General features: G+C 42.5%; 1 protein-coding gene across 1 annotated transcript in view; it reads right to left on the bottom strand.

Annotated features, from left to right (window-relative positions):
* The window catches only part of LOC147669876 (putative cation-transporting ATPase 13A5), a gene marked incomplete at its 3' end in the record, with an annotated part of 192652 nt that overhangs the window by 127460 nt on the left and 39629 nt on the right, over window positions 1–25563 (bottom strand). Inside the window, exons 10-13 of the mRNA XM_086948182.1 lie at window positions 21173–21330; window positions 16459–16647; window positions 8301–8362; window positions 2717–2867 (exon numbers count right to left, since the gene is read on the bottom strand). Of these exons, the coding sequence (XP_086804308.1) occupies window positions 2717–2867; window positions 8301–8362; window positions 16459–16647; window positions 21173–21330 (560 nt within the window). The remainder of the gene's footprint in view (window positions 1–2716; window positions 2868–8300; window positions 8363–16458; window positions 16648–21172; window positions 21331–25563) is intronic.

Here is a 25563-nt window from a genome sequence, read left to right as displayed (position 1 = left end):
GAGGCCAACGTTCCGGTGCTTCGCCCTGCCACGGTCCCGAGGGAGGAACGTGGCTTGACAAGGTACGGGGCCGGGTAGCAGGGTGGGTTGGACGACGTAGCGTCCCTACCGAATAGTACCGCCTCGGAGTGTACCTTGTATCCCTTGTGCCCTTCCCCTCACGAGCACTGAAAGCACTGCGCCTCGTTAGAGGGTTCACTTGCACTGGGTTTCCTTCACCCCCCTCCCTTAAGAAGTTGTACGTATTGGACGTCCCAGTAACCTTAGTCTTCTTGTCTGTCTTTTCGCTTTTGGGTGTTGGCGGACCTCTCGGACAACGCCGGGCGGCTACGGAGAGAAGAACCGGCCTGAAGCCCTCCTACCATTGGTCCTTAGGAGTCACCGACGGATGTGTCCCAAACCCTACTGTTATTTTGTTGAACTCTTTGCAAGACTGATTTTCCCTACCGGATTGATAATCCTGTTATGCAGAAAAAGACTTACATTCCAATAAAACCTTCTTTAAAGTCCTTACTCAAGGCCCCTACGTTTGTCTTTACTCCTAACCCTGAGATAATTGAAGGCCTGGAACAACAACCGGAACCCCCCCTGGGACAGTAAGTTTCTACAGAATGTGATAGTTCCCAGCCATTCTGCTGAAAGTGCTAGGGTCATTTGTTGGTACTGAAAATGAAATGACACATTCTATGAATCAATGAACATGGCCAGTTATATGCCAATAAAAGGGAGATTTCTATTCATAATATTTACTGAACTTTCAGAATACAAACTTTCCTTACTAGATATATCATTTTTAAAACATTAGTTGCAGAATACATTCTTTTAAAATGCTTGCTGCAGGCCATGGAGGGGATAGAATCAGCTCTAGCAATTTTAAGACTTGCTTTTCCAAAAATATAACAAAATGTTAGCACTCAAACTCTTTAATCACTCAATAATCTAGGAAAACAGAGACACCACCATTTTATTGAGAAGTGGTGTACACTGGGTACTCCCTTTCCTGTTGGCTACATTTGTCCTGCAGAACAGCTGCTGGAACTGTATAAGGTGAAAAAATAAATAATGCTAATTGTGCACATCTGTTTATAAAAGGGAGATAATATTCTCTGGCAGGCTAACATTCCTATGTGCTTCGCCAGTGTTTTTAACTAGAGGAAAGAGTTTAATTTGCCCGAATGGAGCAAAAACGTATTTTATTATTTAATTCTGGCTTGCTCTACATTAAGTCTTTATGCACCATTTGTAATGTTGTGTGTCTGAAAGTTTTTTTCTGAACTCTGTAGACTTACATCCTTCTATTATCCCCTGTCACGTTGCTTCCTCATTATTTCTTTTCTCAAGTCTCCTTGCATATTCATTGATTGCTTCAACTTCACCCTATAAGCCCTGTTAAATAGATCTCTTGCTTGCTCTTCAGTGTGACGTTTACATAACACTTTAGGAACATGTTCAAACCTCCTCCTCCTATACTACAATACAATTCTATATAGTATGCATAGCTTGCTGATCACACATTTCAAACGTTAGAGGTCTGAGAAATATCATGCTAAAAATTCTTTCATTGTCCTCATGTAGATGAATTTTTCCCTGTTTAATGAGTTTGTTGTATTCCCACTGGCTACTTGATTTTTTTCTTCCAATTTTAATATTTTATTTATATGTGTGTGTGTGTGTGTGTGTATGTGTTTATATCTAATGTCATATTTGAAAATTTTATTTTCCAACTTTTTCTTGGTGATTTTCGTATTATCTTGACCTTAACTTTGAGGTTTCCAATCACTCCAATGGAATTTGCAAGACTTTAAAAGATATAGTTTTCCCACCTAGTTTTTACTAGAACCCCTCTCAAGCTGGTAAAGAGACTGAAGAAGGTTGGCGTGGGGCCCCCCAGCATCAAGCGGGCTCAAACTCCTCCCAGTGAACCTGTAACCTGAATTTTGCATTCCAACGTATCTAAAAGGTGACACTCTAAACTTTATGACACTTTAAACTTTATGAAATAGAATATTCTAAGAAGAAACTACAATGGTATACTTCCCTGACTACTTTGGGGTTTTCTGTAGAGATTCAGTCTTGTGCAACTGAGAATTTTCAATAGCAATAATAATAATAATAATAAAAGCTCATAACTGTAAAAGTGAACATGTGTTTTCAGTTTCCTGATCATTTTCATAGAATCACACTTTCTCCCAGGTGTTACAGCCTCCTAAGCACTGGTAATCTTTCAATTCCTTATTAGTAATGTATGCCTCACACATCAGTCTGCTTTTGTGATGTCTGAGATGACATTAGCGAATTCTCGCTCATAAAGTAGCTATTCTGAATATAATTATAAATTGAGGAGGGGAAGCCGATGTAGACTTCAGAAATTAAGCAGAGGGTAAGTTAAGTAACATAAGCTTCTCAAAGCATCACTAAGACCCATGAGGACCACCTTCAAAGGGACCCTCTAGTGTATGATTCACAATTGGTCTCAAACCCAACCAGCATCATCAAGCCAAGAGTCATTGTGGAATGCAGTGCTTGTTGGGAAGCAGCACTGGGAAAGGGTAATTGGGTTTTGATCATCCTATTAAAGCCTCCTAATGATGCCAGTGCTGGAAAAAAAACTGATGCAAAATGGAGAACCACTTCAATGCCTAGCCTGCCATTTGAATCTTTGATGAACATATTGACATATTTGAACTAGATCATGAAAAGCACTGGTGGACCTTACCCAGCGGGTTCCTTCAAGCATCTTCAGATCTATTGGGTCTCCCTGGACTCTCCCATCGAGATATATCAGAGAGTGGCAGCTGGCCAGAGCTCCCAACAGAGGTCCCCAGGGTAAAGCATCACCTGAGCTGAAACCATGAACTCTCTGAAAACTGAGAGAAAAACAAATGTTTAATTTGCGGAATACCAAGAAATAAATGTGAACAATTATTATTAAATTGTCTGATGCAGTGAAGCGTGCGTAGGAGAGGATGTCTGAAGCTTATGCCAACCAAACATTTCAAATGACTGTCACTGTAATACCCTAAGGCTATGATTCTTTCAAAAATATAAATCTACATCCAAAGAGCTACCCATGTAGTCTTTCGGTCTTACTCCTGAACTCCAAGATTTCCTTCCCACTTCCATGAAATTCATCTTGAAAATTGATTTACATCCGCTCTAGACAGAGTAGAGATCACTTCTTTTAAAGGATGGAAAACGGTTGGAGGATGGTATCTTATTACCCATAGTTTTTTTTATTTGTACGTGTGAAGAAATTGACATGGCTTTGAAATCCTGGATCGCCTACTGTTTGTATGTGTGTATATATATATATACACTGGTGGTCACCATTAGGTAGTTATAGTTAAGACATAGTTTCTTTAGTAAATTTGTTTTTTGATTTGCTAATAACTTTGGCATTGTTTGACGAATTGTCGCGAATAAGGTCTATCCAGGTTAACTCATATCCCGAAAGGTTGGTGGTGATTTGTCAAGTGGGGCTGACAAAAAAGGTGGGTCCCAAAAGTATTTTCTCTATGTTAATTTCCGTCAGCCCGAACTGCTGAACGGAATTACACCAAATTTGGTAAAAAGGTAGCGCTCGGTTCAGAAACCAACCTTTTTTTTAAATGGTGTAAATCTGTTCAGTAGTCGCTGAGAAATTAAAAAAATAAAAGTTTCAATATCTAATTTCATAGGAAACTTTAGCAAAGGCTACAGCACGAACTGCTAAACGGAATTCCACCACATTTGGCAAAAAGGTAGTGCTTGGTTCAGAAAGTGACCTTTATTTTAAATGGTGTAAATCCCTTCAGTAGTTGTTGAGAAATTAAAAAAATAAAAGTTTTGATGTCTAGGGGTGCGGTGGGTTCGCAAAGCCCCCCGACCACGAGCTTCATTCCAATTGGCTGCCAACACTCCAAACCAGGAAGTGTTGGCTGCCATCATGTGACTCAGTAGAACCGAGTCACAAGAAAACTGTGAGAAAACAAGAAAAGGGGGCAGGGTAGAAAAACTCTGAGCCCCTAGGCCTGATCAGGGGGTCCCACAAGGACCCCCCCAGGGCCAAAAAAAGCATTGAAAAAGAAAATCATCCAAATTCGCACTGGGGTCGCAAACCCGGTCTAGAAAATAAAAAATAAACAAAGCGCGGGATCCCACTCTTTGTTGTATTTAAGCCGCCGGGTGGGCAAGGTCCCGGGGCACTGAAAAAATGCTTAGGGGGTCCCAATCCCCCCCATGCTGCCCCAGGGACCACCAACTCCCTGGGGCTCTTTATTTAATTATGGATAACTGTTTGGGGGGGCATGAGCCCCCCAACATGCCCCTTGAACCACCACATCAACAGGACACTGTATATTTAAATTTGGTGGTTATGAACCCCCAATCCATGGGGCTTAAAAAAAAAGAAAGGGGTCCATGCGGCCCCCCTCCAGAAGCCCTTGATGGCCCTGGGGACCTCCACCCACCAGGTGTCAGGTGCCCCACAAGTCTTACCTTAGCTTGTGACGCAATTCCGCAGAGACGACAAGAGCGCCCGGGACTAGACTGGGAACTCAACTTCCGGTCGGAAGTGAGTATTCCGGCTTTCCATGTGTGTATGCGGGATGGCGAACCGTGACACCAGGGCTGGCTCCTGCAGTGTCCCAGGGTGCCCACCCCCGGGACACTTCTGTTTGCTATGACAGGGAGGAAGCCGTGCGGCTCTCGCCCTGCCATAGCAAACTCTGGTTCGGATTTTGTAAGCTTACAAAATCCAAACCACATTGCTTTTCCACAATGGGAGCTGCATGTCAGCAGCTTCCGGTGTGGAAAAGCAATGCTGGCTCCCTCAGGAGGCGGGGAGCCAGCAGAACCGTGGGGGCATTGGGGCTTACCCCATGGTCCCAAATGGATACGGCCGGCCCGTGGGATGGGGTCCCCGGGGCTAGAAATGGCCCAGGAGGAGGGCCACGCTGCCCCCTCCATCAAGAAAAAAAAAATGTTTTTTAAAGAAAATGAGGCACAGCACCGGGGGATAGGGTCCCTGGGGTCACTAGAGGCCTAAGGTGGGGGGCCACGCAGCCCACCTCCTTTAGAAATAATTTTTAAAAAACAACAAAATGTGGCCATGCTTCGGGGGAAGCCTGGGGCCGAAATTTGGCCTTGGGAGTGGGGTTGCATGGCCCACTTCCCATTTATTTTTTATTAAACAAAAAAGAGCAGGCCCTGGGGGATGGGGTCCCCAGGGCGCAAATTAATGTAAAAGAAGTGGGGCCACACAGCCCCGCTTGTAAAATAAAATTTAAAAAAGAAAGCTGGCATCTCTGCGGAGGCCCCGCCTCCTAACTGCAGCACTCAGCAAACGTGCCCCCTGGTGCATTGTAAGTTGGGGAATTAATTTCCTTTGAATACTGAGGGTCCCTGGGGGCCAACTAGCCCATTAGGTACCTCCAGGATGGTGCAGGGAGCTGTGTTGCAGAGAGGTGTTAATAAGGACTGGTCTGTCCTTTGTCATATTGTGCTATTTGTAAGCATTTGTTTTTGCTGATTTTGTAGCATGTCTAATGTTGTGTCACTATGTTTGTGTTGAACTGTAGCACATACTGTTTTTCTCTAATGATATGAATTAAATGTCGATTGCACTTGTACTTAAAATAAATGAAATAATAAAGGGTGATAAAAAGCACCATAACCACTTTAGACTTGCAGGTGGTTATTAATGAATGTATAGATTACTAAGACACGTCCAAACCATTTTCTCATTTTCTAGTAATATTGTGTTCTAGTTTGGACTTTGGTATAGGCTCAACCGCTTGTTGCACATTTAGATAATTCCTAGCATTCAAGTTCTGGCACAGCAGCTTGATCATTTTTCTTCTGGGAATTGTGTATGCAGGGCAAGAGAATAAAATATGTGCAATGTCTTCATTTGAGCCTAATGAACATAGGGTACACTTAGGGTCCCTTCCCATAGTCTGTGACATGACCCACTTGGCTGTAAAAGAATTTATCTAGAGTATCTCATATCTAAATTTCAAATAAAGTGTCTTTGCTAATTGAGGTTCAATCTCGTCCAACAATTGCTCACAACTAGTGGGTCATTTTAATAGACAGAAATTGCGTGGTAACTCCCCCTGATGTCCAACCTAAAGTGACTCTGTGCAGGATAATGTTCCAATAAATACGCTTGTTCTCGCTCTTTGAATCTGGCATCAGTAGGCTGGGGTTTACCCAAAACCTACTCAGACCCAAATCCAAGAAGCCATTTTCGCATGTGGGCATTCCAGGGGAAATGAGATGGACATCAAGTTTCAATAGTTCACGCAATGTCTGCCTGTATGTTTTTCATTCCTCAGTGGTCCAAATTCTAAACAATAGGACAAAGATCTCCAAATCACTAAGTGTTCCAATCTTTTAATTTGAATGTCATAGCGTGTTAGCAGGATGGCTGGGGTGTTTCGGGGGAGTGACGTAAACAATCTCATAATTTTATTTTCCCCAACAATTAAAGGCTGTAGGATTTCGCCAGCCCATAACTCTGATCCATGGAGGGCATTTGTTTGGGCCCTACATTTGTAGACCTCCAGGGCTGGGGTAATGGAGTTGCAATCCAATGTGGCACAGCATCTTCCGGAGAATAGAAAATAGTGTGCTGGTGCCAAGTGAGGTTAGCCATGTTCTTAAAATGGAAGGAACGGAAAGAGGAAGTTGGTCCTTGGGACGCAGGCACCTTGGACGCCCTCACAAAAGCTTATGGTTTGACTTAAAATGTGCTGCAAGTGCTGCATAGCAGAAGCATCCATCAGAGAAAAGTGCTTTGAATTAGAGGCTGCACTTATACCACTTTCATGTTAGAGGGTACTAAAGCATATAAACGCTGTAAAATGCAGTGTTTTCTGGTTTCCAATGAAGAGGAAATGAAAATAACAAACTCTATAAAAAATATACTTGTAAAATATGCCTAACTACTTACTGTGTAAAGTATTTGTAATAAAAGTAAATAATGGGGACAAAACAACCTCCTCCAACTCATTTAAATGGAAGATCTAAAAAAAAGTGTGATATTAATGTCCAGCTTGCTGTTACTGTATTAAAACTGAGGAGGTGTTAAGCAATAGAAAAGATGGGCAGCCTGAGTGAACATATGTGACGTGGGAAAACTAAACTTGCATTAACTACTTTAACTCCATTATAAATAAAAAATAAATTATGCCATATGACTGAAACCCCTACTTGCCCTTAGATGTGTATTATGCATTAACAGCTCAAAACTCAAGTTCAGCCTGCTCCATAGGAAAGGTTTCAGATTCAACAGCTGCTATTCCATCATAATGGCAGTGAAATTCCTTGCTCTGCTTTTAATATAGAATGTCATCATTTTAGTTGTGTTATTAATAGTTCTTGGTGAAGGTACAGTAGAACACTTGTGCAGTCAAATGACAGACTTTTTGCTAGTATTGAAAGTATGTTTAATTCAACATTTCTAGACTGTTTTCTGACATTGGCATAGATGAGTAAGATATTTGAGACTGTATAGAACATATATCTTATTTCAGCTTTCTAGGGCATTGTCCCTACTTTCAGTGACAAAACAAGCTCCCTCTTCCTGTTCACTTACTGCAGTGTCCTCCATAGGAAATGTTCTCAATTCCACAATTTTTTTTCCAACACCATAGCATTGACGCGTGCCTCACTACAGCTCAGTGGTGACGCTGCAGCAGAACAAGGGGGGTCAGCTGACGGAGACTATTGGTGCTGCTGGAAGTACACGTTTCACTTGTTCGGCATTTATCTCACATTGATCAGGCAAATATCAGTGGATTTATCAAAAATGTGTCCCCATTTTAACTTCTGGAGCACCTTCATGAGATACAGCAGTAGGGGTTGAAGGTGTGGAGGAGAGCTGTGTATATTAATTTCTACCTGTTCCAGAATTGTTCCTCACATGTGTGATCATGTTTCACAGCATGGTGTGTCCACAGCTCAGAGTGATCAGATTAACTTTTGGCTAAAGTCTGGCCACAAACAGTGTACTGGGGCTAGGACATTCCATGGAGGATGGTCTTACCAAAGACAGACATATATCAGGTTCTTAATCAAGCAAAGAGATCACACTGTTTAGGCCATGAGGAAAACAGTATAAGTGCACTGCTGAATAGTTTTATTGCAATTCAGCAAGGACATTGATCAGAAGATAGTAAGGCACAACATATTTCTAAAACCAATGCAAAAAACTATAAAAATGTTATTGGGGTTCGATGAATTTTGCTTCATGATGACAAATCTTCAGTTCAAACTCCTGGCATGTGTGAGTAAGATACCTGATTTCTAAGACATACCTCTGTCCTCTTGATGGAATTATTCCCCAGAGGTCCAGCCCCTCTTCTGTTAGGGTGCCAGTCTAATTTGAAATAATCAAAACAATCATTAATTAGTAACTTCAGCTTTTAGTACCGATGAGAGATGTAACTTAGAAACTGTGTACACTTTCAAGGAACACATGCAAACATAAAAGGAAATCACATACAAAACCGTGTGTTGTCTGAGACAGGGTAACTGTTATCTCATTATATTTAGTCCCACTGTGACATTAATGATGATGTCACTGCTGATCTCACTACATCAGTGATATTATTAATGGGTACATTTGACATGTCACGTGGTATTATTTGGGATGTCATGAGGAATATCATTGTGTGAGGTCACAAGGAGGAGTGTGGGTTTCCTGCAACAATAACTTCATTTTCACTGTTTATTTTTAAGTGAGTGTTTTAAACATATGAAGAGGAGCCTGAGAGTTCAATATCTCTTCCTGACAAAGACATTTCTGCTTTTTTTCCTTATAACACACTACTTCCACCTCCTGTACAAAAAAGATTTCTTTCAATATTGACACACAAAGACAAACACAAATACAACCACTCAGTTGGTTGACGCAGGGTAACTCATACTTACTACATACTTAAATACCACTCTGAGATCTCACCCCTTCCACCCTGCATGAAGGGCCCACAGCTTTTGTTTTGAGAATTTGACCAGCTTTGTGCACTCAGGGGACTTAATCCCTGGGTACATAGAGACCACTTGTGCTTATTACTATGTGAGCTTCAATCGCTTCTTTTCTCTTCTTGAGGTGCACACAGTATTGTCACATATAATGATAGCTCCAACACTATTATTAATGATGTCATTGCTTATGTCATATATGATTACACTAGCAGCCCGTCCCGACCTTGTCCGGGAGCAATCAGGCTTCCCCGATCCCCACCTGCCCCGACATTGTCCCCCGGATGTCACAAATGCACAGTGTTGAGGCGCTCTGCATAAATCTCCAGATTCTGTAAGTCCCCGTCCCCCGCCTGCCCCGACCCCCGCCTGCCCCGAGATTGTCCCCCGGAGTCTTTCCTCAGCCGATGTAAATTGTACCCTTCTGTTTTGTTGTAACTCCCCGTCCCCCGCCTGCCCCGACCCCCGCCTGGCCCGACATTGTCCCCCGGAACCTTACCTCAACAGATCTAAATTCTATCCTTCTGTTTTGGTGTAAGTCTCCGTCCCCCGCCTGCCCCGACCTCCGCCTGCCCGACATTGTCCCCCGGAGCCTTACCTCAGCCGCAGCTCCTCAGTTCACTGCTCCTCACCTCCTCCACCGCGCCATGTCCGCCGCTCGTCATCGCTCCTCCCCCGCGCCATGTCCGCCGCTCCTCCTCACGCTCCTGGACGCCGCACCTCCCCGCGCTCCTGAAGTCAGCACGCAGGCCGCGGCCGGCGCTTCTTCGAGTGGACTACTTTTTTTATAATGTAAATCTTTCAAATATAACGTATTTTTTAACTTTATATAGCCTGTGTCCATCTGCACACCCTGAGGATTACAACGATATATCGGGTGTGTGGATTGGCACTGTGGTTCCCGAGTTTACCCGCCTCAAAGCCTCAAAGTTCTTCCTTTATAATAGTAGTATAGATTTACTGTCTACGTTAATCAATATATATTTTCTATTGAATTGATTATATTTCTTATGGTTTTATTGTGTATATATGTTATATTTTTATTTTACATTATATTTGTTTTGAATATTTTACATTTTTTTTATTCATTTTCATGGTAATACAATTTTAGCATAGAGTAAAATAAATATGTGCATTAGAAATGACACAGTATATATATGTTAATGAGGCTTATTCAATGTGTGCTCGGCAATGGAAAGCAGCGTCAATTTCCTTTCAGCATGTCTCTTTTTGGCAATAGAAAGCGGCGTCAATTTCCTTTCAGCATGTCTCTTTTTGGCAATGGAAAGCGGCGTCAATTTCCTTTCAGCATGTCTCTTTTTAGCAATGGAAAGCAGCGTCAATTTCCTTTCAGCATGCCTCTTTTTGGCAATGGAAAGCGGCGTCAATTTCCTTTCAGCATGTCTCTTTTTGGCAATGGAAAGCGGCGTCAATTTCCTTTCAGCATGTCTCTTTTTGGAAATGGAAAGCGGCGTCAATTTCCTTTCAGCATGTCTCTTTTTGGCAATGGAAAGCGGCGTCAATTTCCTTTCAGCATGTCTCTTTTTGGCAATGGAAAGCGGCGTCAATTTCCTTTCAGCATGTCTCTTTTTGGCAATGGAAAGCGGCGTCAATTTCCTTTCAGCATGTCTCTTTTTGGCAATGGAAAGCAGCGTCAATTTCCTTTCAGCATGCCTCTTTTTGGCAATGGAAAGCGGCGTCAATTTCCTTTCAGCATGTCTCTTTTTGGCAATGGAAAGCGGCGTCAATTTCCTTTCAGCATGTCTCTTTTTGGCAATGGAAAGCGGCGTCAATTTCCCTTCAGCATGTCTCTTTTTGGCAATGTTAATGAGGCTTATTCAATGTGTGCTCGGCAATGGAAAGCGGCGTCAATTTCCTTTCAGAATGTTGACAATGTAAATGATGCTTATTCAAATCAGTGTCTTTCTGTTTTCCTGTCCGCACGTTTATTGTACTTTAAATTGTGAAAGTTGCATGAACTTAATTGAGCCGGCCGTGAACGGCTTTGTCCTTACGATGCTAATAATGTGCTCCCTAGTTTGTTGTACTGCAAAACTCTGAAAACTGTCTCTGATTTTGCGCGGCTAATCGAGTGCTCCCTTCTCCGAACGCATTAGACCCTACGACAGGAATAATGTGCCGAGTGCGTCAAGCATTCCGTGTGCTAATTTTTAATTTTTTTTGTCACATGCGTGTTTGGACCAATGTATGAAAGTGTAGCATACTTTTGTTTTCAAATACTGTGCAACATTTATTTAATGTGGCGTGATTGGTTGTAGCGTGATTGGTTGTTTGGTAAGGCGCGCCCCTTTGGTGTGGTCTGACACTGATCGTGTTTGGTACCGCGCCCCTTTTGGTTACGACGCCGCGCCCCCTTGTTTATTTTGGATCCGAACCCTGCTGAAAATCGCGAATGTGTTAGCGATGTTGGGACTGAAGTGAGTACCCAGCCCATGCCACACAGCGAACTTGTAAGGCATGTCCCTATCACAATGTATTCGCCGACATGCAGCCGTATAAAGGTTTGTTTTTCAAATCGCTATGTACAAAACGGTGTTTATGTCTCCACTGACACGTGTAAAATTTTTTTCATTTTTCTTCTTGAACTTCCTGAAGTCGCTGTGTTTTGCGAAGGGGCTGTGTTTTATGTGTGGTTGAAGCTCTCAGCGCCTGTAAGCGAGTGAAGTGTCATGAATTTTGAGGCATGCCCCTCTGCCAATGTTACTGCCCACATTAGTTTGCCACGCCCATGCTACTCCCTAACAGCAGAACAACACCCACAATTAACTACTTTTCCCCGAATGTTGTTTGCCCTTTGTAATGTATATGTTGGACAAATGTATACCCTATGTCCATCTCGTGGACCTCCCGTTTCCAACGCTGTATTTGGTGTTGTGATTGATGGTGTACTTCTTGAGTTTACCCGCCTCAAAGGTTCCCAGTTCTCGCTTTATAATAGTAGTATAGATGAGTAATATCAACGCTGACACGTGAGATGTTTTCACCTATAATATCAATGATATGAATTTGGTATGTCATTAGTGTTACATAGGTTATTGTGTGAGATCATGAACAGGGTTTTGGTTTTCTCAGAACTATGAGGCACATGCATCAAGCCCGCATTTTGCGATTTCTAAATAGCGAATTTTACTGATTCGCTATTTAGAAATCGCAAAATGCAATGCATGAAAGATTAACAAAAAATAGAATCGCAATTAAGGAATGCCTTCCCATTCATTCCTATGGGCCTAGAGGCCCATGGAAATGAATGGGAAGCCATTCGTAATTTGCGAGTACCAAATTGGAACTCACAAATTGCAAATGCAAATTGTGGAGGGTGCTAGGGGGCCTCAAAGGTTACCCGGATGCAGCCCCAAATTTGGCATATATGGGCATGCGGCGCACAATTATGCCCTAAGGGCAAACGTGTGCACCACATGGCACTTTGAAAAATCCACTTTTGTGCATTTTTCACAGTTTTACAAATTACCATTAACATGCAGTTGATGGTAATTAGCATTTCCTAAATGCAAAGTTGCATTTTGGAAAGGCTTTGATGCATCCCAAATAGGGAATCGCAATTTGCGATTCCCTAAAAGCATTCGCAATTTAGGTAATCGCGAAATTTGCAATTACCTATATTGCAAATGGGTTTTGGGTTGATGCATCCCAATTGCCTAAATACCGGTCGCAAAGGGGGCGATTCTGCGAATCGGCCAGTTTGCGGTCGGTATTTAGGTTGATGCACGTGCCCCTATAACTTCAAGGTCAGTGGGTTTTTTAAGAAAGTTTTTTTAACATATAAAAATTAGAAGCAGAACCCATTACCACGCTTGACAAAGACTTTTCCGATATATTTTGTGATACACCTATTCCAACTTCCGTACGGAGAACCCTTGCTTTGGCTCGACACAGTGGAGTGGCTGTTCCTCAGCGCTCATGAGGTCAAACCCTGCTGCACACAGCCTTCAGCTATACACAGCAGAAATCGCAGAGGCCCACATGCACAATTTGCTAAGTACCTAACTCCACCCTGCATATATATGTGTATGTATGCATGTACATACGGAATCAAAAAGTTATGAGAGATACCCTTTTAAGGAAAAGGGAATGGTGTTGTGTTCAACAAATATAAGAATCCCCTTTCCTTGTTTTGTAAGACAAAATCTCAAGTGGTCGTCTACTCTAAATCTACTATATTAGTCGCCGGTATGGTGAGTATAGAATGGAGTCAAGACAAATTAGCAAATTTACATATACAAACTATGGGGCAGATGTATCAAGAAACCATTTTGCACTTCTCAAATAGCGATTGTTAAGGAATCGCTATTTGAGAAGTGCAAAATGGTATGTATGTAGAATTTCGCTATTTTTTAGCGATTCCTTAAAATTCCTTAATTGTGATTAGCAAATTGCTAATCGCAATTAAGGAATAATTTCCCATTCATTTCTATGGGCCAGGAGGCCCATAGGAATGATTGTGCAGTAATTCTCAAATTGCGAATTCCCAATTTGCTAATCGCAATTTGAGAATTATTTCAAGGGTGCAGGGGTGTCTCATGGACACCCTGCTGCACCCCTGAAACTTACATGTGTGTGCATATGGCACACATACATGCCCTATGGGCATGTATGTGTGTCACATGCCACCTTCAAAATAGTCATATTTTGTTTTTTAAAAGGATTTCGCAAATTAACACGAACCTCAAATTGGTGTTAATTTGCGATTCCTTACCCGAATTCGCAATTTAAAAAAGTTTCATACATGCCATTTAAGGAATCGCAAAATTGCGATTCCTTAAATGCATAAGCAAAATAAGGAATCGCAATTTTTTGCGATTCCTTATTTTGCTAATTTCTGATACATCTCAAAAGATGCTAAATGTCCGTTTGCGATTCCTTAAGGCAGAAATTCTGCGAATTTCGGCCTTAACGAATCGCAAAAGGCTTGATACATCTAGGCCTATATCCCTTACACATCAAATGTTATAACTTTCTAAGTGAATAAGATCAGCAGAATACTATAAGGGCAAAAATTGGCAAAGGAATGGATTGCATATCTTATTTTATTTATCAAACAATCTATAATCTTTTCAATATTTTAGTAAAAACATCATCATATTTAAAAAAAAAACAATACAATACATAATAAAACAATTAGTGTTATAAGAAGAAAACTGTTGACGCGGCGTTTCGGTGAAAAAGATCGTCACCTTCTTCAGGACATAGTTTCATGTTCAAAACCATCTAAATTCATTTTTTTGGTTAACAGCCTGGTTCAATCGGCCTTTGATGGGGTTGGAGTGATTTTTATGTGTTTCACAAAAGATACTTAGAATGAAGTCTTGCGTTTATTCATTTTCCCAAACGAGTACTATCAATTTTCCTCTTGATTGGTTGGTTATGGTTACCGCCAACTGAGGTTGAATCTGGACTATCCTCAATTTTGAATTTGGGATCCTGTCGAGGTATTATCAAATGTTCCTTCCTCAATATTCATATGAGGTTATATACAGGACGGCCGTCTCCCCGTTTTCTGAACTTGGGGTGAAATTTAAGACCTTATCTTCATTTGCACCTTGTCTTAGATTATAGGATCTATTTGGTTTGTAGACTCCCCGATCTTGTACATTTTCTGATCAGGTGCTGTCCACGTACCGTCCTCCTATCTTCTCTGGCTGCCAGAGAAGATAGCAGAAGGATAAAAAAAATGTCACTAAGCTTATTTAGCGATAAATAACGCTAGTTGTTGATAATATTCCCCATAGTTTTTAACTTTATCACCAAGTGGAATGGTGAAAAACATCTTCAAAATGGACTCTGTTGGCAACCTGGAAACCTCAGTGTCAGCAACTTCCAGTGCTTTTTCTTGATTCTCTTCTTATGGAATTCTCTTCTCCTGTTCACCTTCTCTTACAGCGAGAGAGAAAGTATAAAACGTTTTTGTTCTTCCAAAAACAAAACAGGAGCAAAAGAACTATACTGGCTTATTATTTGTAGAATTGTTTAATTACAAAGAGCCTGAGGCCAGTGAGTGGATCAGAGATCCTCTAACTATTTAAATGGGGATATTTACATGCCCTGGAACCAATCAAACATATGCAATGGTCAGTGAGGGTGTGTGATCCTACTCAAAACAAAAAATAGTAGGTCTGACAGAAACTTAATTATACTGGTGTAATCTGTGAAATATCTGGCGTTTCTTGCTACCCTTGTTAGACAAAATACCCCAAATTTCCCTTTATGTGCTTCTTATGCACGATTCACAGTAAAACTTTATCGTAAATGCTCCATTTGTGCTAAAAATGTATCATAAATGAATGAGAACAACGGAACGTGGTTGGTGTTCGCTGTGCTTTTCAGAGAGTTTTGCAATAACAGTGCTTAGTTACACAATATTCTTCCATTATTATCATGGACCCAAACTGTGCCTGGAAATTAGCAGAGGTGATGCTTTGGTATACTGCAGATGCCATATTGGACTAGTTGAAAGCTGGTGACCTAGGGCCATATGTATCATTCCAAATTGCGATTGAAAATGCCAAAATTCACAGAATTTTGTCGTTTGTGAGTGCAATTGGGCTTAGTGGTATGTATTAATAAAAAACTGCCTCGCAAAATAAGGAGGCGCAAAATTTGTGATTCCCTATTTTGCTATTGCATTTAAGGAATCGCAAATTGTGATTCCTTAAATGCAATGTCAGAAGCACAGAAAAAGTGCAATTTGGCCTTAAAATGCATTTTTTTGCAGTTTTCAAAGAGCAATGTGGCGCACATACATGCCCTTAGGGAATCTATGTGCGCCACATTGCACCCATGCTTATTTCAGGGGTGCAACAGGGTGTCATTTCTCTAATTGCTAATCGCAAATTGAGAATTAAGAATGTCGTCCCATTCATTCCTATGGGCCCCTGGGCCCATAGGAATGAATAGCGAGGATTTCCTTAATTGTGAATCACACTTTGCGATTCGAAATTAAGGAATATGTAGGATTCACAAATCTTTTTGCAAATCCTACGTACATCTCTTATTTTGCGATTCTCAAATAGCGATTCCCTAAATTTCACTATTTGAGAATCGCAAAACCAAACTTTCATACATATGCCCCCTAGTCTTGGAGCACACAAGAACACCTTGGTGAATAACACAGTGGGGTGTGATAAATATGAGGAAGGGCAAGCAGAGTGGTTCAAAGTTTGACAACTGGAAGCTGGATATAATCCCAGAAGCCAGTGAATTCCTTACCTTGGAAATGGGGTACACACGGCTATAAACTGTTGAGGTCTATATGGGGTACACATACATTAGGTCAGTTTTCCAGTGAGGCTGTTTAATAGGTTCAGAAGAGGGCTTCATTGATGGCCAATATCTGAATCCAAACAAGATGGGGTTGCACGCTTCTTTTTAATTGAAAATTGACCCAAGAATGGAACACACCCAGTGTTTAAGAAACAAAATGCATTTTAAATGATGGGCGCCGTTTGCACTTACTTTGTCAAAGCAGAAGAGATTGAGCCATCCGCAAAGGTTGATTTTCTGAGGGTTGATGCAAAAAATGTCACTTTTTTTCAACCTTTTCTGTGCATACAAGACTCCGACCGCTAGAGCAGCGGGCAAGGCAGGCGGGACAACGAACGTGATAAGAAATATGCCCAAGATCACTGTTTCACCTACAGGGGTCTAAGGAAAGAAGTGTTATTTAGGAGGGCGGTACCCCAGGCCATATAAATGGACCCTAGAAGCAAATCTTGTATAATTGTAATAATATTAATCATAATTAATAATACAGAAAAGAAACTAAGGGCCTAATTGATGTATGTAGTGCCCAGGACTAATGCTGTTTCTCAGGTTTATGAGATTTTATGCTGGAAATATGTACTTGTCTTAAATTGTGTTATGTGATATCAATCAATCAATCATGTCACTTATAAAGCGCACTACTTACCCGTGAGGGTCTCAAGGCACTGAGGGGGGGGGGGGGGGTTGCTGCTACTGCTCGAAGAGCTATGTCTTGAGGCGTCTTCTGAAGGCCAGCAGGTCTTGGGTCTGCAATAGGTGGGTGGGGAGAGTGTTCCAAGTCTTAGCGGCGAGGTGGGAGAAGGATCTGCCGCCGGCAGTCATTCTTTGGACGCAGAGGACTGCGGCGTGGGCCAATCATGCTCCTTCACACTGGCCCAAAACATGAATATAATTCTGGAAATATAGATCACTGCTGACACACTTTAATGTTCACCATCTGTTTAAACTCCCTGCAGAAGGCATCAAACCAGACATAATCCCCTTAAACTGAAATTTTCCATCCGGGGGCAATGCATGCTATCTTGTACTCATGGCTGGGGAGACTATTAGCATTATTTTCTATGTAGGCAATAATAAACTGCACTTAAAATCTCAATTGACAGCACCATTGATCTCTTCAGGGAATAGCTGTCTGCCTGGAGCGTGAATCTTGAAGGCCCTCTTTAAGATGAACATACCTGAAGACTACGTCCACCCTTATTGAGTGTAACAACAAGCATGATATGGGACATTAGTAATTTAATTGGAGTCCACATTGACAATGTAGAATGCCCCAAGATGCACATTGCCAAAAAGAATGCCAGGTACCAAATCTCGTTTCTTTCCCACAAGATTGGGCTGCAGTACTCAGCGTCTTACTCCTGGATTGAGGCCTCGCCCTGCTTGGGGGCATCACAGGCTCCAAAATGGCACATTTGAAAAGAATCCTCTACATCTCTGCATCAACCATCAGGAGTTTTACAATGTACAAGTGGATGACTACACTCCAGGAACTTACATGCCCACTGCATCAGTTAACGAACCATAGCTCACCACCCTAACTGGAAGAACAGGTTATGAAATCCAGTTTCAAACAGAACCCACACAGCCAAGATATCTTCATGTTTGGGAACAAGTAGTTACTGAGAGAAAATACTGGAAGGCAAATCATTTACTAAGTAATAAGGATTTGATACTCTTACCTGTCACCTTTGCATCAAGCGCCATATATCCCTTCTTCACAAGTCACTACGGCCAGGGCAAGACTGGGAATGGTAACTGGCCCTGGCAAACTGCTCAGCCGGCCCCCTGGAGGTGCGGCCGAGCTGTTTACTAGGGCCGGTTTCATCCAATTTTTTTTTCCAGAGGGCCGATATCGCCGGCTCCTGGTAACAGAACCCGTAGAGGCCCAAAACCAGCCCCCACCCTTGCGGCCCACATGGGAAATGCCCAGTGCTCTCTACGGCCAGTACGGTCCTGACTACGACTATCTTAAGCCTAACATGGACCGTATGTATAGAATATCATAGAATACCATATTATTATTATTATTATTATTATTAATTATTATTATTATTATTATTATTATTATTATTATTATTAAAAAAAAATTGTAGAGCGCGTAGTCAACCGGGGGTATCCCAGCGCTAAGAACCCTACCCCTGCCTGTCAGAGGGCCAGGAAAGGAGGGGGAGTGAGGGAGGGGAAGGGGGGGAGTTCGGCATTCCGGACGAGCAAATTTCATTGGGGAAAAAGGTAAGTTTTCAGTCGCTTCCTGAAGCGTAGATAATGTGGTTCACTTCTCAGGTCGTGGGGAGGGCGTTCCAAAGGCGTGCGGTGTGAACTGAGAAACGTCTTCCGCCTGAGCGCGCCTTCCTGAATCTGGGAGTGATGACGAGCTTCTCCTTATCCGAGCGGAGGGGTCTACAGGATTTATAGGGTTTAATAAATTTTCTGAGAATTGGGGGGCCTTGACTTTGTAGCAGTTTGTGAGCTAGGCACAGGGCCTTAAATTTGACTCTCTCCCTTATTGGGAGCCAGTGGAGGAGTTTTAGTGCTGGCCGTAACTAGGAAGATAATTAACAGAAATATACATTTAATGTGTATTAAGAAAACATCTCAACATATGGTGAGTCCTTCTTTGCTACCCACTGAATAAGGATTGAATGTCAAAAGATGTCCTTAAAACGTATATAGGTGGCCATAAGTTTCTCAATTATAAAACTGGATAGAACTTGCTACTAATAATAGGAATATCTGTCCTCCATAAAAAAAAATATATATATAAATAAATCCTGAATGAATATATATGAATAGTATTATATGGAATGTGAACATGAAACAAATAGAAACGAATAAAATATAATGGCTGTATATAACTTTGCCCTACTCAGATCTTTTAAGAAATAGAATTTTATACCGCATTAATCGTCTACATACCTACACTGCAAGCTTTCTAGTAAGTGTTTCTTTTATCCTATTTTTGACGATTCAATTTCTTGTTTTCATTGTACCAAGGTCTCCTTAAACAATAATTTTAGGAAAAAACGACTAAATGCATCATGATATGGATGAATCACCTTAAACAGTAATAAGATGTTCTCCATTTACCTTCTCATATGGTCCCTATAGATGTCCACCTGAAAAAAGGTCACTAAATGTCAGAATGTAATTGAATACTTAGGTATTTGTTTTGTCTGTATTATAATTAACTGTCCAAAAAGAATTTAGGAACTCATTGTGGAGATGCAATTGGAATATGCATAATAAAATGTTTATGATCATTTTGTATTAGTTAGATATGTATTTTATTTTAATAACATTATGAGATATAGATTTATTTAGTTTTTAAATCTTTTTCAGAATCGAATGTAATCTGTGGCTCCTGAAGAAGGCGTCTTCTATACGCCGAAACGCGCGTCGATTAAAAAAATATAATGCCACTAATTGTTTAAATGTTTTTAATACAGTAATTGCATTTTGTGGTTGTTCCTTGCAACAACGGTTTTATTTTTGAATTCATAATTATAATTCTCCTTTTTTATAAAAGAATGTATTGTATATGAAAAATGAATTAAAAAGCTTATGTTTTTATTATTGTTTTCCTGGATTTTCTGATTGTTCTCCATGAGTCCTTTTAAATTGTGATTAATCTTAAATAATGCCTAGGAAGTTATACACATAATTGAATTCCCTGTCCTAGGATTTGTACTAATCTATGCTCAGGGGGCCCTTGTTTTTCTCATAGTAGAATATCAGTGTGGCCAGAAGATGCAATTAACTTTAATATCCCTTTGCATCCAATCCTTCCTCCTGAAGAACAATCCTTTGCTTTACAGTTAGGTTCTCATTGTCAGATCAACAAACCTATATACGTCATATAAAAAGTCCTTGTCCAACACAATATATTGATATGCGGCAATTTATAATTTACTAAAGCTTAATGTACGAATACCAGCATTTTACGTATGTTCTGAAAATGATACCCAACTTTCCACTTGTTTTAATTTGAAGTGTAAACTCCACAAATAACTTTACTTTTCCAGCTGCCATCTTAGTGATGAAGGGGTTAAACATGAAGAATATTCAACAGGACAGATTGAGTCAGTTCCCTCAGATGTCCACAGACCCTCAATCACTTCCCTGCCTTAACCACCAGAATGCATCATGGTAAGTACATAATTACTATTACTCATTCCTCCACGTATAACTACCTTGAAGTGTTGTTGTTAGGCAGTGGTGGTGCATGCAATGTTATTTTCATGAGCTATAGTGAGGGTGGATCCCTGGTGACTCTTTTCAGATTGGTTTATTTCTATTAATAAGAGCACTTAGCACAAGAAGCCCATTCAACTCTTCTCAGTCCCGTTTCCATCCACCTCATAAGGTTTCTTCTCCGCACCTCCACCGCCCACCTTGGGCAAAAAAGCTTGTTTTCTTATTTTTGCCATGCTGCTTTACCCTCAGCTGTCTCTAACTCATGTGAATTGTTTCAAGTTCAACTCAAACTAATTCCTGAGCCAATGGGCTATCAGTATTTATGATAACTTGATCTCAAATGAATTAACCACATACAGTTAAACGCCAAATTGTTAAGGTTCAATGTATTATCATAAACAATTTGAAGCAACCTCTCTCTATATCTACAGATCACAACCCCCAGCAATGGGCAGACAATTGTGGAACAAATAGGGCTTATCTAGAACTCATATAAATGTCTTGAACTCATTCATGTTGGCATGATCAGACCTCTCATGTTCACATTCTGCAGTTTAACTCAACATGTGTTTACCCTCAGGCCATAAAGGTACACAACAGGAGAAGATGGCCTTCAACTATTTCCATGGCAGTGCCAGGGGAATGCTTTTGTCCTGATTGCCAGGTCGATCACAGTTAAGACTCCATCCTTCACTGCAGTTCTACTTACCCCATTTTGTATGTTTACAACCACAGAATATATAAATCCAATTGCAGCCACGAATAATAGACACAGGATAAACCGCAGAGCGTCTCTGTGTAACTTGGCATCGACAGGCTTCGCGTAGAGAATTGACCGCACTAGATCACCCTTGGCTGTATTGAAACCTGAAATTCATGAATATTCACGAATGTCAATACACTGCTCAATTTCAAGAGTACACATACAATTATAAATTAACAGTAAAGGGTCTGTGGTAGTTAAGCAGTCTCTGCATATTAAAAAAATGTATTAGGCACCACACATTTATTCTAACATTAAGACAGGTGCATGTTATAGAAATGTCCCTAAATGATGCAGAGTATACCTTAATTCATTTTAAAGGTTAAGATTAATATGAATTATTGAATAACAGTCTTAATAAGCTCAAGCAAAACAACATTTCACAATTGGTTGGCCAGAAACACATGTTCAAAATAGGACAATTAAAGCATAAAATAAACATACACATGTTTTTAACCGGTGCACTATCTTTTTCCAATATTTAAAACCATGAGCGAGTTCCCTAACAATTATTATTTATATAAAAGCAATTTACAAACTGTTTGTTTTACTAAATAATACTTAAATACGTTGTATCTAAGTTTTATGAGTGCCTATATGATGCCATGGCAGGCGCTAGATGAAAGAAACTCAGCAAAATCCAGACATGGGATGTGAGGGCAAACATGTGATCCTACCTGTATAACGACACCTTAGACACAGCGGGGAGGTGATATGGGCATGGAGTTAAGGGAAGGGGACTGGATATCTATATTAGGTAACTGCAGGAGAGTCACACCTAATGCAAGACAAAAACGTATATTGTATATGCGTACATAGGGATTGCATCACACCACAGTGGCGGCAAAGTGCTTTTTTGGGGTGAAGTAATTCAGACTTTAGGAATACTAACCGAATTGCAACTACAGCCAATAATACAGATGGATTTTCTTAGACTCATCACCTGTAATAACCAGACTAAATATGTGGAGAAGGTATTGGAGCAAAGAAGTAGCACTAAGATGGATGCCCACACGACTGCCCACAGGAAAGCAATGGTTTAAGAATTTGCATTGTGGGTACGAGCTGAATGCGGCATACTCCACAGGTTGGTTTGCAGCGGAGTGGAGCAGACAGGAAGGATGGAATGGGACTTGGTAGAAGTCCTGATACAACAGGAAATGGGAGATCCTGAACAGGGACTAGATGAGGAGGGGACCGTTGATTAATACTCTTTAGATATGTCTGTGATGCTGGCCTGCTGCAATCTGATGCAATGGCACCAATTATGCTGTTTAAGTGATCCAAAGTCATGTATGGATTTATATTTATTCACTCTCTCCTTGTTTAAGGGCGGGGATGGGACATGTTAATGTTATTTTGTTTTTAAAAACAATATAAAACAATTTTAAACCTACGAATTGCTTTTCCCATGGATGTGTATCTGGTGACTCGCTTTGCTCTCGAGCGGAGTGGTCGCTCCCCTGCTTCGCTGGTGACCCGTGGTATCGTTGCTGCTCTTTTACTTTATTCACTGCCTCATAATTGCTTCCTGCAGTCTGCCCTGCTTGCCGCTTGACTCGTTTTACATTTTTTAAGCGCTATTGCTTATTTAACCAGTATTGCGCGTTTCCCCACAAGCGCTCCACTCTGCTGACCCCTCCGCCTCCATTTTGATTGTTGTGGTCGCCCTCTGGAGCCCGCCCCGCCTCCCAGCTGAGACGCCCTCGCCCCTCCCCCTCCACTATCCATATATGACAGTTCTTCCCGCGCGCAGCGTTTACGCGCAGCGACCGCGCCCAATCCGCGCCGAAGGTGCGCCAAAGGTAAGCCCGTCTACGCCCGTCCGTGCCTGGACCGCGCCCAGCGCCAGACCCCCTGCCCCTCGCGCTCCCCAGCCCTCCCGCATTACCTACGATGCCGCCACCCTCCTAGCCCTATACCCGGTCGCGCCCCCAACTGCGTCCAAGCCGCTCCTGGACATACCCATGGACCTTTCTCCTGCTACTCCTGCAAATTCAGCGGCACCGACAACATCTCCGCTACGATCACACCACAGACTCTCGACCCCAACCACCTACAGTGCATCCTTCTCAACACCCGTTCGGTCCACAGACACGCCATTGACCTTTGGAATCTACTAGACACCATCTCTCCAGACGTCGCCTTCCTAACAGAAACTTGGATGAACGCTTCCTCCGCCCCAGACATCACCATTGCCATCCCTGAAGACTATAAGATCACACGCAAGGACCGCACCGACCACACAGGAGGAGGAATCGCTATCGTCCATAAGAAATCAATCCGCATCTCAACCAACTCTGACGCCAACCTCGCTAACTCCGAACACCTTCACTTCCAGATCCACATCGACCCCAAGACCACACTCAGAGGCACCCTCCTCTACAGACCACCAGGACCCCGCGCAAAATTCAGTGAAGACATCACGGACTTCATCACCCCACACGCGCTCCCCTCCAAAGACTACATCCTTCTGGGAGACCTCAACTTTCACCTCGAAAAGATCAACGACCGCAACACCGCCACCCTCTTAGACAACCTCGCCAACCTCGGACTTAAACAACTAGTCACTTCCCCCACCCACATCGCAGGTCACACACTCGACCCCATCTTCACCTCCAGCAAGCATGTCTCCTTCAGCCACACTACGGACCTCCTCTGGACTGACCACAGCTGCGTTCACTTCACCTACAACAAGCCGAAACCCACCAACCACCTCCAACCAACTCTGCAAAGAAACTGGAACAAAATCACCACGGACCAGATCTCCGCCTCGCTCCTTCTAAACGCCCCAGCCCACTCGTCTAACGCAAACAAAGCCGCCGCCAACCTCACCCTATGGTTATCCAACACCGCCGACACCTTAGCACCACTGAAAAAACGTCAAAGCAAACCTGGCAGCAAAAAGGCCTCATGGTTCAACGATGATCTTAAGAAGTCCAAGAAACTCTGCCGCTCCCTTGAAAAGGCCTGGAAAAAAGACCCAACTACTAGCACCAAGGACGCCTTCAAAAACGCCACCCGCACTCACCACCAACTAATCCGAAAGGCCAAGAAAACAGCATTCAAGGATCGACTTGACAACAACGCCCACAACAGCAAGGAACTTTTCAACATCGTCAAGGAATTTTCCAATCCTTCGGCCAACTCCAACGACATCACCCCCTCTCAAGCCCTCTGCGACTCCCTAGCCTCATTCTTCCACAACAAGATTGCAGACATCCACAACAGCTTCGACAACCAACCCGGAAACCAACCCATCCTACCATTTGCTGAACATTCTCCCCCCGTGAACACCCATAACGACTGGAACCCAATCTCCACTGAGGACACAATCCGCCTGATGAACTCCATCCACTCAGGATCCCCCACAGACCCATGTCCTCACCACATCTTCAACAAAGCAGACTCCGTCATAGCACCGCACCTCCGAGACGTCATCAACTGCTCCTTCAACTCCGCCACCTTCCCGGAAGACTGGAAACACGCTGAACTCACCGCCCTTCTGAAAAAACCCACAGCGGACCCCACCGAACTCAAAAATTATCGTCCCATCTCGCTCCTTCCATTCCCGGCCAAAGTCATCGAGAAAGCTGTCAACAACCAGCTCGCCGCCTTCCTCGAAGCCAACAAATCCCTCGACTCCTCACAATCCGGCTTCTGAGCAAAACACAGCACTGAGACCGCCCTCATCGCAGCAACAGACGACATTCGAACTCTACTGGACAATGGAGACACAGTAGCCCTCATCCTCCTCGACCTCTCTGCAGCATTCGACACAGTCTGCCACAGCACCCTTCTACAACGCCTCAATAACATCGGAATCCAAGGAAAAGCACTTGAATGGATCACCTCGTTCCTCTCCGGAAGAACCCAGAGAGTCCGCCTTCCACCATTCAAGTCCGAGGCCACTGAAGTCATCTGTGGCGTACCACAAGGATCCTCACTCAGCCCCACCCTCTTCAACGTATACATGAGCCCCCTCGCGACCATCGCCCGCCAACACAACCTCAACATCATCTCTTACGCGGATGACACTCAACTAATCCTTTCTCTCACCAATGACCCCAACACCGCGAAAACTAACCTACACGAAGGAATGAAAGAAGTTGCCAAATGGATGAAACAAAGCCGTCTGAAACTGAACTCAGATAAAACAGAAGTCCTCATCTTAGGTACTTCCCCCTCGGCATGGGACGACTCCTGGTGGCCGGAAGCCCTCGGAAAAGCACCCATCCCGACTGACCACGCACGAAACCTAGGCGTCATCCTGGATTCTTCACTCTCAATGAACAGACAAGTCAGCGCCGTATCCTCTTCCTGCTTCAACACTCTTC

The sequence above is a fragment of the Lissotriton vulgaris genome, unplaced genomic scaffold (genome assembly GCF_964263255.1).
Source record: "Lissotriton vulgaris unplaced genomic scaffold, aLisVul1.2 SCAFFOLD_2660, whole genome shotgun sequence".
Lineage (NCBI taxonomy): Eukaryota > Metazoa > Chordata > Amphibia > Caudata > Salamandridae > Lissotriton > Lissotriton vulgaris.
The sequence above is the reverse complement of the archived record's forward strand: the minus strand, read 5'-3'. Positions and strand labels throughout refer to the sequence as shown.